Source organism: Mustelus asterias, chromosome 5, assembly GCF_964213995.1.
Source record: "Mustelus asterias chromosome 5, sMusAst1.hap1.1, whole genome shotgun sequence".
Taxonomy (NCBI): Eukaryota; Metazoa; Chordata; class Chondrichthyes; order Carcharhiniformes; family Triakidae; genus Mustelus; species Mustelus asterias.
In genome coordinates, this window is record NC_135805.1 from 45,848,549 (window position 1) to 45,863,223 (window position 14,675).

The 14,675-nt window shown below is 43.3% G+C and overlaps 1 protein-coding gene across 5 annotated transcripts in view; it reads left to right on the forward strand.

Moving 5' to 3' along the window:
• orc3 (origin recognition complex, subunit 3) overlaps window positions 1-14,675 on the forward strand; it is a 94,415-nt gene that overhangs the window by 17,587 nt on the left and 62,153 nt on the right. For 2 of the 5 annotated variants that reach the window (XR_013497755.1, XM_078212469.1), the window contains exons 3-7: window positions 1,912-2,009; window positions 6,843-6,987; window positions 8,522-8,626; window positions 9,977-10,140; window positions 12,662-12,801. Coding sequence is in view for 4 of the 5 variants with exons in the window: in XM_078212469.1 (XP_078068595.1) it covers window positions 1,912-2,009; window positions 6,843-6,987; window positions 8,522-8,626; window positions 9,977-10,140; window positions 12,662-12,801 (652 nt within the window). In the remaining variant the exon portion in view is untranslated. Of the gene's footprint in view, window positions 1-1,911; window positions 2,010-5,872; window positions 6,196-6,842; window positions 6,988-8,521; window positions 8,627-9,976; window positions 10,141-12,661; window positions 12,802-14,675 lie in introns of those variants that run through there. The other 3 variants (XM_078212472.1, XM_078212470.1, XM_078212473.1) reach the window with 3 other exon arrangements.

Consider the following 14,675-nt stretch of genomic DNA (forward strand, 5'->3'; position numbering starts at 1 on the left):
GGGGGCCTGGAATGCGCTGCCAAGTAGGGTGGTGGAGGCAGACATGCTGGCATCGTTTAAGACTTACCTGGATAGTCACATGAGCAGTCTGGGAATGGAGGGATACAAACGAATGGTCTAGTTGGACCAATGAGCAGCACAGGCTTGGAGGGCCGAAGGGCCTGTTTCCTGTGCTGTACTGTTCTTTGTTTTTTGAAGGAGTCACGTGTGCCGTGGATAAAGGGGAATCGGTGGATGTACTGGACTTAGATTTTCAGAAGGTATTTGATAAGATGCCTCATCAAAGGTTATTGTGGAAAATAAAAGCTCATGGTGAAGAGGACGCAAGGAGGCTACAGAGAGACATAGATAGGTTAAGTAAGTGGACAAAGATCTGGCAAATGGAATATAATGTGGGCAAATGTGAAATTGTCCATATTGGTAGGGAGAATTAAAAAAACTTATTATCTAAATGGTGAGAGATTGCAGAGCTCTGAGATGCCGAGGGATCTGGGTGTCCTATTGCATAGAGGTCAGAGAGGTTTACAGCATAGAAACAGGCCCTTAGGCCCAACTTGTCCATGCCGCCTTTTTTTAAACGCCAAAGTTAGTCCCAATTGCCCGCATTTGGCCCATATCCCTCTATATCTTACCCATGTAACTGTCTAAATGCTTTTTAAAAGACAAAATTGTACCTGCCTCTACTACTACCTCTGGCAGCTTGTTCCAGACACTCACCACCCTCTGTGAAAAAATTGCCCCTCTAGTCACTTTTGTATCTCTCCCCTAGTCCCAGTCTATCCAACTTCTCCTTATAACTCAAACCATCAAGTCCCGGTAGCATCCTAGTAAATCTTTTCTGCACTCTTTCTAGTTTAATAATATCCTTGGATCACAAAAGGCTTGTATGCAATTAATTAGGAAAATTAACAATGTTATTGTTTATTGTGAGGGGAATTGATTACAAAAGTAGTGGGGGTGGGGGGAGAACAATTATGCTTCAGTTGCACAGAGCATTGGTGAGACCACATCTGGAGTATCATGTATAGTATTCGTCTCCTTATTTAAGGAAAGATTAGAAGCAGTTCAGAGAAGATTTACTGTAGTATAACCTGGAATGGGTGGGTTGTTTTATGAGGAAAGGTTGGCAAGCCTTGATTTGCATCCATTAGAGTTCAGAGTAAGAGGCGACTTGATCAAACTCTTTATGATCCTGAGGGATATTGACAGAGTGGATGTGGAGAGGATGTTTCCTCTTGTTGGAGAATCTAGAGCTAGAGTCCACTTTTTTAAAATGAGGGGTCGCTCATTTAAGATGGCGATGAGGAGAACTTTTTTCTCTGAGGGTTGAGTGTCCCTGGAACACTCTGCCTCAAAAGGCAGCGGAAGCAGAGTCTTCGAATATTTTAAAGGCAGAGCTAGATGGATTCTTAATTAACAAGGGGGTGAAAGTTTATCGGGGGTCGGCAGGAATGTGGGGTTGAGGTTACAGTCAGATCAGCCACCATCTTATTGAATGACGGAGAAGGCTCAAGGGGTCAAGTGGCCTACTCCTGCTTCTAATTTGTATGTTCGTAGAACATTTCTCGGCTGTCTGATCGAGATTTTAGTAAGAATTGCAGGGAAATCATTTATCAGCTTCTGTTGCTATAAATTATAAAACATCCCAATGTGAAGTCAAGGTGAACATGGCTGAAATCTACCCTGGTTCACCCCACAATAAGTGTGCGGATTGGAGCTTTTTGTCTGTATTGGGTAAAGAAGGTGTCCACTGAATATGCAAAGAAAGTGGAGGTACTGGCTTTTAAAATATTTATTTCTTAAATATATCTTGTGTTGGACAGTTGATCAGAATGAACCTTATTGCTTAGTTGTAATACATTCTAGTGTTGTTTGGTCTGACCGAGTAACACACTGCTTTCTATATTCCAGCTGACTTCTTTATTAAAGGCAAAGCAGTTTCCGAGAATGACAGGTTGCGGTTTAGTACTTACGAGTCACTATGGCAACAGATGAAAGAGCAAACCGAGGTAAGCTCTCCTATAGAAGTCTGGCTTAGGTTTAAATAATGCATTGGGCAGCAATGAGTTGAACTGAAGGTGTCATTAATTGATTTATATAAGTCATAAAATTGTGCTTTCCATTTGCACTTCCTCCACTTTGCAGGATCTTTGTTGTGCTTCTATCTAATTAAATGCAGCCTAAGTTCACTATATTTAAGTATGCTGCCAATCTAATTTGGTACAGATTAATCGGCTAACTTCAATAGTTTTTATTGTATCTACGCAGTTTTAAGTTCGTTCTCAATATAAGGGGGGGGGAGAGAGAGAGATGTAAGGGAAGGGCAAGTTTAAGAGGGGCATCATTGCAGCACAGTGGTTAGCATTGCTGCCTCACAGCGCCAGAGACCCGGGTTCGAATCCTGGCTTGGGTCACTGTCTGTGTGGAGTCTGCACATTCTCCCCGTGTCTGCGTGGGTTTCCTCTGGGTGCCCTGGTTTCCCCTCTCAGTCCGAAAGACGTGCTGGCCATGCTTAATTCTCACTCAATGTACCCGAACAGGCACTGGAGTGTGGCGACTAGAGGATTTTCACAGTAACTTCATTGTCAGCCTACTTGTGACACTAATAAATAAACATAAACTTAAAACCCAAAAGTCATTGAAGGGAACTGACCTACGTCAGAGCTGCTTTATAATCCCAACAGGCCTAAAGGAAGGGCTGTGCATCTTCTGGTGCGACTAGTCCGTCACTTGCACTTTAAATAGTGGCAGCCTGTTGATAGATGTTTAATATAGCACTCCGCTGCTGTCTAGACACACCATATTTTACTGGTATCAAAAATAAGGAGCAACATCCACGATCCACCATTCCTACATGATTGAAGTTGAATAGAACTTGATGTCGCATTGTGGGATCTTACACACACATTGTCTACTCCAACATTGCGCTTTTATGCCTCTTTTAAAAAAAATTAGGTTTGGTCACCATTTATTGCACCTCCCTAATTGCCCTTGAGAAGGTCACCTTCTTTAACTGTGGTCAGTGTGGTGTAGTGAATCCACAGCGCTGTTAGGGAGAGTTCCACAATTTTGACCCAATGTCAGTGATATATTTCCAAGACAGTATGGTGGTGTGGTTTGCAGGGGAACTTGCAGGTGGTGGTGTTCCCATGCATCTGCTGCCCTTGTTCTTCTTGGTTATGGTTTTGGAAGGTGCTGGCAAAGAATCCTTGTTGAGCTGCTGTATCTGCATCTTGTAGATAGTACACACTGCTGCCTCTGTGCACCAGTGGTGGAGGGAGTGAATGTTGAAGGTGATAGGTGGGCTGCTAACCAAATGTGTTGCTTTGACCTGGATGGTGTTGAGCTCCTTAGTGTTGTTGGAGCTGCACTCATCCAGGCAAGTGGAGAACATCATACTCCTGACCTGTGCCTTGTAGATGATGGTCAGGCTTTGGGGAGTCAGGAAGTGAGTTACTCGCCATAGAGTTCCCAACCTCTCGCCTGTTCTTGTAGCCACAATATTTATATGGCTAGTCCAGTTCAGTTTTTGGTCGATGTTAACCCCCAGAATGTTGATAAGTTGGAGGGGGGGGGGAGGAGGAGATTCAGTGATGTCAAGGGGAGATTCTTAGATTCTCTCTTGTTGGAAATGATCATTGTCTGGCACTTGTGTGATGCAAATGTTACTTGCCTCTTATCAGTCCAACCCTGAATATTGCTTGGGTCATGCTACATGCAGGCACCGCCTGCTTCAGTACCTGAGGATTGCAAATGGTATTGAATGCAACACAATCATCATCAAACATCCGCAACTCTGACCTTATGGCGAAGGGAAGGACATTAATGAAGCAGCTGAAGATGGTTGGGCTGAGGACACTACCCTGAGGAACTCCTAGTGATGTTCTGGGACTGACATGATTGGTCTCCAACAATTTTAGCCATCTTTCCTTTTATTCTAGGTAAGGCTCCAACCAGAGGGGAGAACTAGTGTAGTTCCTGCAGAGAGCTGGTTCGATTGAGAAAGCTCTATATGACAAAAGCCATTTTAAGAGTTTTAATTTAGGAAATGCAATTACAGAGGCTGGAGATTTAAAGCAATGTTTGCAAAGACATGGACCAAAAAGGAGGTAGACAAAAGGCGGGTAACTATAGGCCGGTTAGCTTAATTTCTGTAGTGGGGAAAATGCTTGAATCTATCGTCAAGGGAGAAATAGTGAGACATCTGGATAGAAATTGTCCTATTGAGAACACACAGCATGGGTTCATGAAAGGCAGGTCGTATTTAACTAACTTGTTGGAATTCTTTGAGAACATTATGAGCGCGGTGGACAACAGGGAATCGGTGGATGTGGTTTATCTGGATTTCCAGAAGGCATTCAACAAGGTGCCGCACAAAAGGCTGCTGCATGAGGTAAAGGTGTTACGGATAATTATTAGCCTGGATAAAGGATTGGTTAACTAACAGAAAGCAAAGAGTGAGAGTAAATGGGTGTTTTTCTGGTTGGCGATCAGTGACTAGTGGTGTGCCTCAGGGATCAGTGTTGGGATCGCAATTGTTTATGATTTACATAGATGATTTGGAGTTGGGGACTATGGGTAGTGTGTCAAAGTTTGCATACTAAGATGAGTGGCAGAGCAAAGTGTGCAGAGGACACTGAAAGTCTGCACAGGGATATAGATTGTTTAAGTGAATGGGCAAGGGTCTGGTAGATGGAATACAATCTTGGTAAATGTGAGGTCATCCATTTTGGTAGGAATAACAGCAAAATGGACAATTATTTAAACGGTAAAAAATTGCAGCGTGCTGCTGTGCAGAGGGACCTGGATGTCCTAGTGCATGAATCACAAAAAGTTGGTTTGCAGGTATAACAGGTAATTAAGAAGACAAATGGCATTTTGTCCTTTATTGCTGGAGGGATGGAGTTTAAAAACAGGGCGGTTATGTTGCAGTTATATAAGGTGCTGGTGAGGCCACACCTGGAGTACTGTGTACAGTTTTGGTCTCCTTACTTGAGAAAGGATATACTGGCACTGGAGGGGGTGCAGAGGAGATTCACTAGGTTGATTCCAGAGTTGAGAGGGTTGGCTTATGAGGAGAGGCTGAGTAGACTGGGACTATACTCATTGGAATTCAGAAGAATGCGGATCTTATAGAAACATATAAGATTATGAAGGAAATAGATTAGATAGAAGCAGGGAGGTTGTTTCCACTGGCGGGTGAAACTAGAACTAGGGGACATGGCCTCAATAAAGGAGAGCAGATTTAGGACTGAGTTGAGGAAGAACTTCTTCAACCAAAAGGTTGTGAATCTGTGGAATTCCCTGCCCAGTGAAGCAGTTGAGGCTACATCGTTGAATGGTTTTAAGGCAAAGATAGATTTTTGAACAGTAAAGGAATTAAGGGTTATGGTGAGCGGGTGGGTAAGTGGAGCTGAGTCCACGAAAAGATCAGCCATGATCTTATTGAATGGCGGAGCAGGCTCGAGGGGCCAGATGGCTACTCCTGCTTCTAGTTGTTATGTTCACGCCCAGATTGGAAGGCGAACCCAATGCTGTGAACAACATGCATCCAATGAGACTGGCAACAGGACCATGACACTTTAGTTGGTGTGCCTTATTTGTTTAATACTGATGAGCTTCAGGCACCATTTGCCATCAGAGGCAGCTGGCTGGTTCTGAGAGGCAGAAATATCAGCTGGCTGGAATGCCAACTTGGGTAAGATTAGAGTTCTGGATGGGATGTTGGGGAGGTGGACAAGATGTCACTGGCAATGGCAGATGGATTTAATGCAGAGTCAGAAAATTCCTGCTCTTCCTGGCTCCACAATAAGGCAATTTTTTTTTTTTTTAAAGTCCAAGCTTGCCATTGTGATGGCTATTTCCCATTAAACACACTGGGTTGGCTGCTGGCCAGTCTCCTGGATGGTATGCACTCATGCACAATGCCGTTTGTCAAACTCTGAAAAAGAGTCATACAGACTCAAAACGTTATCTCTTGTTTTTCTTTCCACAGATGCTGCCAGACCTGCTGCGTTTTTCCAGCATTTATGTTTTTATTTCTGTTTTCCGGCATCTGCAGTATTTTGCTCTTAATGATATCCTGAGATGGAATTTCTGCAGCGTTTTCCCAATTGCCCCACTGTAACTTCAGCGGAAGCCTTGACGGGCTACACCAGTGGCTGTTTTTTAAAAAATGTTATTTATTAATCACAAGTAAGGCTTACATTAACACTGCAATGAAGTGACTGTGAAATTCCCCTAGTCGCCACAGTCCGGCACCTGTTCGGGCCAATGCACCTTACCAGCATGTCTTTCAGAATGTGGGAGGAAACCGGAGCACCCGGAGGAAACTCACACAGACAGGGGGAGAACGTGTGAACTCCACACACAGTGACCCAAACCGGGAATCGAACCCAGTCCCTGGCTCTGTGAAGCAGCAGTGCGAGCCATTGTGCTACCGTGCCTTTTCCCCGGGGTTCCCAACAAAGTTCCGGTGGAAGATTGAGAAGTTGCCGTGTTCTTCTCAGGCAGCCTCTCAGGACCAAGGATGACTTCCTTCCATTCCAGGGTTGTGGGTCCTGAGGTGAACAAAAAGTCCAATGCTGGATCCGCACGCAGACCCTGCCACCAATGAGGCGGGAGGGTGGGACGCACAGGTTTTGATACGGTCCTTCTGCTGTTTGAGCTTAGCCTTCACCTGGGCCTGTCGCAGACATTGGCACCTTCACGGGTGCTTCTTCTTCAGTTTGGGTGGTTTGCAGGGCGCAGTTTCTTCATCGTTTGATATGAACACCTTGGTGTTGTTTTTGAGATGTTGTTTCCCTTCAGGCATCACATTTTGTGTTTTTCGTTAAATATAGAGGTTGCAAGAGAGTTTAAATGAGAAGATATTTGATGGTTTATTATCATTTATTAAAAAATCTCACATTCGACCTCATTCAAAACAAAATGATTGGAGCTATCGGATGCGGTGCAGTGAGATTCCCACAGCAGCAGTTGTTCTGGGTACGTATATTGATTTCTGACGTCAGCAGACGGGACTAAATTTATGTACTAAAGATAAAAAAAAACTAAAGCTGAAAATCTGTGCTGCAAGTGTTGAGCTGGCCAAAAAAACACCAGAAAGAGATGTACAGGTTCATGTCTTGCTTGAGACAGTATGATCAAAAGTGCTTAAATTTGAGCCATCTCACTCTTCTTGAAATAGTGTAGGCTACCTTTTTAATTCTCGAACAATGGCCCAACCAAACTTCATCCATCAGCATCCTCATCTCCCTGACTCCATCTGTGCTTGCCTTAAATAACTCTATTAGCCCACTGGCTTCTTTCAGGTCAAAAGTCTCATTAAGGGAACTGGGGTGTAGGTCCCATCTTTGCCTGTCCTTTTTTAAATTTTTACTTTTAATGAGTGTCACAAGTAGGCTTACATTTAACACTGCAATGACGTTACTGTGAAAATCTTTTGTAGGCTATGTGAAGACCTCTGTTCCAATCTTGTGCAAACCTCTTCCTGATCTGTTCCTCCATTATATTAACAGTTGTGTCGGTGCTATTTCGGCTCTTAGTTTGGTCTTGCGAATTTCACTAGTTATGCTTCCAGTTTTCAACCTTGCCTCCCTGCATTCAGTCCATCTGTAACTCTTCCTTTCCCTTCCTTAAGTTCTTTCACTGCAGTTCTGGCCATGGGCTTGTAACAGATGTCTACGGGATGCCCATTATTTCAACAAATACTCTTGATTCTTTCCACTCTGCTTCTTGTAATACTTCCATACATTACTTCCATTTTTTTCATTTGGACTATGAGAGCAGGAAGTGGAAGAAAAACAGATAAGACTTCCCCTTGTTTTCCATCTCACCAGCTTCCACATTTGTCAGTAACTTTACCACCATTTACACTATGATCCCACTGCCATTTATGTCGTCCCCTCCACTTCCCTCTTTGCTTTGTGTCAGGACTGGCGTCTGCAGTATGCTTTCACCGCCCAGCATCCAGTTTTCTTCTCATGGCACTTCACAGTTCAATATCAGCAAGTTCTTTCTGTGCCATAACCATTCTATAACTCTGATTCAACATGCTCACTTGTGTATTTGTGGAACGAACTTGAATATTGCTGAGAAGAGGGATATGTTACCAAAGCTCTTCACTTTTCGCGCATCAGGACAAACACAAGAATGCCAAATTCCAAACAATCACAATAAAGGGTGCTGATTGATGGATTGAGGTCTTGCCATGAAGAAAGTAAGGGAGAATGAGAGGTTCCCCAAGCTGTTCAAAAAAAGACGCAAGGGTAAATATGTGGGATAATGGGGATAGGGCCTGGGTGGGATTGTGGTCAGTGCAGGCTCGATAGGCCGAATGACCTCTTCCTGTACTGTAGGGATTCTATGATTCTATAATTTTCATTAGTTGAATGGGATAGATCAATCAGTAGGCTAGCGTAAAACATTTTTTGACTCGCGCTATGAAACCGTGCAGTGCATCTCTGCCTTTCTTTTGCAAATGGAATATCCGTCTCTTGTTCATCCCCTTACTTTGCAGGTGTGAATGTGCCTGACCACGAAATGACATTTCAAAGCTTATCGGACCTCCTGAAACAGTCGCTTAGCCCCCATGTAGTTTGTCTGCAGGGCAAGGAGTGTACAAGTAAGGGCTGGTCTATTTTGCTGCAACACCTAATTTATATTTTCCAAGTGAGATAATCTGATAGCAATGTAATCTTAGATTTTCTGCAGCACTTGTGTCCATATTTCCTGCTTAATATTTATGTGCATACTGAGATCAGATATTCCAATCTGCCGAAATCTAGGCTCTGCATTCGAGTTTGCTTTCCTTCTTTTGATTCATGTTTATGCTCCCAGAAGCTGCAGAACACATTTTTCAATTTTGTAAGTTGATTTTGGGTGTCCTTTGCCTGTTCAGATTCAGCTAAAGAGAGAGGTGGCACAGTGGTTAGCACAGCTGCCTTACAACGCCAGGGACCCGGGTTCGATTCCCAGCTTGAATCACTGTCTGTGTGGAGTTTGTTCATTCTGCTCATGTCTGTGTGGGTTTCCTCTGGGTGCTCCGGTTTCCTCCCACAGTCCAAAGATGTGCTGGTTAGGTTGATTGACCATGCTAAATCGCCACGTAGCATCAAGGGGATTAGCAGAGTAAATACGTGGGGTTACAGGGATAGGGGCTGTGTGGGATTGTGGTCAGTGCAGACTCGATGGGCCAAATGGTCTCCTACTGCACTGTAGAGATTCTATGGTTTTAATGGGGTAGGGAGAACTCTCTGCCGGAAGACCAAGCCATTTTCCAAGGTGGTTATTTTTCAAGAAGAAAATGGGAAATTAAATTCAGTTAACAACAACGTCCCTTCATATCTAGTACCTTTCAATGTAGTAAGAATGTCATATCAGACAATATTTGACATTGTATCATATTATTAAAACGTTATTAGATATTAAGAAGCATCTTAAAGAAGGAGAGGTTTATAGGGAGAATTCTAGAGCTGAGGCCCGAGGCAGCAGAAGGCACTGTGCCCAATAATGGAATGATGGATTGAGTTAATTCAACTTGTTTGTTATTACAAATTGGTTGTAGTGTTGACTTACAAACATTCCTTTTTCAGTTCTACTAAGATTGATTTGCCCAACTTCATGTGTTTAGTTTTTTTTCTTTTTTTTTAATAAATGCCACTGCTGGCAAGGAGCTACTTTAGACATTTACAGCTACGTGGAGCTGTCAGAGCGACAAGCTACTGAAACTGGAGGGAGTTAAAGACTGTCAAACATGATAAAAGGCAATGCTGTTCCGCTGGTTATGGTATTATCTGACGCACATTGAAGACAGCTTAATCTGAAAAGGTGTAAGGAAGAAAACAGCACTGGAGTAATTTGTTCTCCTTGTTTGGAAGCGCTCACTCGCAAATGTGCCATCAAGGTCTTTAAGGTGGCCTGATCGAGCTGTGTCAGTTACTTCCTGATGATATCTGTTTGTTCTTCTGACCAGCTGTGAAGCAGGTTTTACAGAAAGTCCTGACGAACCTCATGGGTAGCACAGTGAATGATGAAGAGGAAATTGAAGAGGATATGCACCATTCTGTTCACTTCTCCCAGAGAAAAATGCACTGCTCCATGTCCTCCCTCTCTGGATGGTACAATGCTACCACGCAGGTAAATGACAGCAACCACCTTTGATACCATTGACATATTTCCAAACATACGAAAACTATCTAAGAGTAACTAATGAGGGTTTGGCTTTGAAGAGCAGCAATGACTTTCCTGTTTCACCAATTAGTATTTTGGCCCCTAGCAACATTCTCGCAGTAAAGTCTCTGACAACTGTTACTGTTGTCATCCAACTTTTGGAATGTTTGATTTCTGACCCTGTTGGTTAAATGTTTATGTTGCATTCTCATCATTTTCCTTTATCTTCCTAGCTGTGCAAAGCTGAGAGCACCATAACATAATTCACACAATCAAAGCAGCACACCCTTTTGCCAAAGATAAATCATGGCGTAAAAAGAAAGAAAGACATTCTATGATAAACCAGATTTGCTCAGGATTTGTAAACCCTGAGTAGGATTTAGCTCAGGGCAAAAAAAAAATCTTTGCTGAGCGTTTCGCATTCTTACCTCGGAGTCAGGAAGTTGTGGGTTCAAGCCCCACTCCAGAAACTTGAGCACATAATCTAAGCTAAGGCCTGAGGATTGGGAGCAATTTTAAATTTAGCAAAGGAGGACCAAGGGATTGATTAAGAAGGGAAAAATAGAGTATGAAAGTAAGCTAGCAGGGAACATAAAAAACTGACTGCAAAATCTTCTATCGATATGTAAAGAGAAAATGATTGACAAAAACAAATACAGTCAGAAATGGGAGAATTCAAAATGCGGAATAAATTCCTTTTTATTATTGCTACCAAAGTGGATAACCTCACATTTCTCCACTTTATACTGTACTGCATCTGCCATGCATATGCCTACATTCTCAGCCTGCCCAAATCATGTTGAAGCATCTCTGCATCCTCCTCGCAGCTCACCCTGCCACCCAACTTTGTATCATCTACAAATTTGGAGATAATACTCTTCCAAATCATTACTATATGGAACAGTTGGGGTCCTAACAAGAAGAAATTGGATTTCGCTCTTGGGGCTAAAGGGATCAAAGGATATGGGAGGAAGGGGGGGGGGTGGAATCAGGATATTGAATTTGATGATCAGCCATGATCAAAATGAAGCAGGCTTGAAGGGTCGAGTGGCCTACTCCTGCTGGTAGTTCTTATGCTTCTAAGCTGACGTTTCAGTGTCATTATGAGGACGTACTGCACTGCCAGAATGAGATGTTCAATCCAGATCTCATTTGCCCTTTCAATGTGGTGTTAAAGATTCCATGGCACTATTCGAGGAAGAGCAGCGGAGGTCTCCTGACATTCTGGCCAACATTTATACCAGAACCAAATCACTAACAAAATCTCAATGCTCTGACGAAAGATTACCCTGACTCGAAACATTGACTCTATTCTCTCTCCACAGATGCTGTCAGACCTGCTGAGTTTCTCCCAACATTTTCTGTTTTTGTCTCATTGCTGTTTGTAAGATGCGCAAATTGACTGCTGCTGCATTTCCCTCCTTAACAACAATGGCTGTGCTCTGAACATGCCTCATTGCACGTGAAGCCCATTCCAATGTCCTGAGGATGTCTTCTATAAAGACAAATTTGGTCTATGTATATAATGCATTCTCACAAATACTTGTTTTTTCCTTAAGCCACCTTCGTGATTGAGTTTGTATTTTTGATATCTGCTCAAAATCAGGGAGCCAGATTTTCAAAGGGCCATGGGGTAGGGGTTTGATGGAGGCAGGAATTAAAAGTCCAGGAGGTCATCGCAGAATTCCAGCATCCCAGGAAGACGTCTGTATTTTCAAAGGGCTGGCAGAGGGGGAGGGAATTAGAAATGCAGTGGCTGCCGATTAATGGCAGCTTGAGCTCATTCGATTTGCCATTGGAATTTTTTAAGGCTCAGTTTGGCAAACCCAAAGAGTCTGGTGCATAATTGTACATAGCTGCTGATTCGCTGTGGAGCATAACTTTGGATTATTTTTCTTTTCTGAGTAGTGGAACAAGATTCTACTAGTGTTCTTGCAGTGATTTTCTTTTGAAGGTAACAAAACCCACTCCATGGATATCAGTCAGAGGCTTGGTTTTACTTAGAACATAAGAATATAAGAACTAGGAGCAGGAGTAGGCCATCTGGCCCCTCGAGCCTGCTCCGCCATTCAATAAGATCATGGCTGATCTTTTTGTGGACTCAGCTCCACTTACCCGCCCACTCACCATAACCCTTAATTCCTTTACTGTTCAAAAATTTATCTATCCTTGCCTTAGAAACATTCAATGAGGTAGCCTCAACTGCTTCACTGGGCAGGGAATTCCACACATTCACAACCCTTTGTGTGAAGAAGTTCCTCCTCAACTCAGTCCTAAATCTGCTCCCCCTTATTTTGAGGCCATGGTTCTAGTTTCACCTGCCAGTGGAAACAACTTCCCTGCTTCTATCTTATCTATTCCCTTCATAATCTTATATGTTTCTATAAGATCTCCCCTCATTCTTCTGAATTCCAATGAGTATCGCCCCAGTCTACTCAGTCTCTCCTCATAAGCCACATTAATTTAGATGTATTTTGTTCTGATGCAGAAATCTACCTCAAGCAGCCCATCTAAAAAGAGGAAATCCTCTTCTTTTGGGGAAGAACAGTCCCCTCCCATTGTGATCATCTTCAAAGATCTTGAGAGCTTCCTACCCAAAGTGCTGCAGGACTTCATCACCATTAGCAGGTAATAGCAGACCACCAGAATCTCTTCTTATATCAGGGGAATTATAGAAGCACCTTAACTTACGGTTTTTAATACCAGTGTAACCGAGAACATAGAAAACATTACTTTTGAAGGCGACAACGTTTTTTTAAAGTCAATTACTCTTAAATTTACAACAGTTTGGTTCTGAGCAATGATGAGACCAAATAAACTGGAAATAGTTCACAAAGTGGTGGAAGTATTTGAACTTCATGTACTGGAGATGTGCGGGGAAAGTTTTTCACGCAAAGAGTGGTGGGTGCCCGGAACGTGCCTCCAGAGGAGGTGCTGAAAGCGGGCCCATTAGCAACATTTAAGAGGCATCTGGATGGGTACATGAATAGGGAGGGAATAGAGGGATACGGATTTAGTAAGGACAGAAGGTTTATTTTTAGTTTAGTTAGGGCATCATGTTCAGCACAGGCTTGGAGGGCCGAAGGGCCTGTTCCTGTGCTGTACTTTTCTTTGTTCTTTGGTTACAGCACAGGGAAAGCAGAAAGAATGAAGGGACCAAGGCACTCACTCCTAGTGGGAGAATTCCAACTCCTGACCGTCTTTTTGTACCTGAAGATTAGTGGTAAGAATTGAAAACCAGGGGCAGGGACATTGCAATCACCCCGTTTGCCACCCACGGCCTATCGAAAGCTACCTTCAGATTGGTCTATAAGCGGATAAACAGCCTGCCCATCTGAAAGAAGTGAAAGGCTGTGTTACTGTGTCCAACAGCATTATAGGAACAGGAGAAGGCCTCCAGCCTCTCTTCTCTATTTCACCATTCATTTAGGACATAACTGATCTGTTACTGAACCCCATTTATCTGCCTTTGCTCCATGTCCCTTGAATACTCTTACCTGACAAAGTCTACTGATCTCAATGTAGAAAGCTTCAACTGACTCAGCATCCACACCCTTTTGGGAGTTCTAGATTTCTACTGCCCTCTGCATGAAGATGGGTGATATCCAATTAAAATTTTAACATGTGATTTTTTAATATATATTTTTCTTAATTTGTTCTTGGGATCTGAGGGTTGCTGGCAAAGCCAGCATTATTGTCCATTCTTAATTCCCCTTGAGAAGGTGGTGGTAAGCTGCCTCCTTGAACCGCTGCAGCCCATGTGGTGTAGATACATCCAGAGTGCAGCTAGGAAGGAACTTCCAGGATTTGGACATTGACAGGGAAGGAACGACAATATAGTTTCAAGTCAAACTGCTGTGTGATTTGGAGGGGCACGTGCAAGTGGTGGTGTTCCCATGTGTCTGCTGCCCTTGTCCTTCTAGAACATAGAACATTACAGCACAGTACAGGCCCTTCGGTCCTCGATGTTGCGCCGACCAGTGAAACCAATCTAAAACCCATCTAACCTACACTATTCCAATATCATCCATATGTTTATCCAATGACCATTTAAATGCCCTTAATGTTGGCGAGTCCACTACTGCTGCAGGCAGGGCATTCCACGCCCTTACTACTCTCTGAGTAAAGAACCTACCTCTGACATCTGTCCTATATCTATTGCCCCTCAATTTAAAGCTATGTCCCCTTGTGCTAGCTATCACCATCCGAGGAAAAAGGCTCTTACTCTCCACCCTATCTAATCCTCTGATCATCTTGTATGCCTCTATTAAGTCACCTCTTAACCTTCTTCTCTCTAACGAAAACAACCTCAAGTCCCTCAGTCCTTCCTCATAAGACCTTCCCACCATACCAGGCAACATCCTGATAAATCTCCTCTGCACCCTTTCCAACACTTCCACATCTTTCCTATAATATGGCGACCAGAACTGTACGCAATACTCCAAATGCGGCCGCACCAGAGTTTTGTACAGCTGCAACATGACCTCCTGGCTCCGAAACTC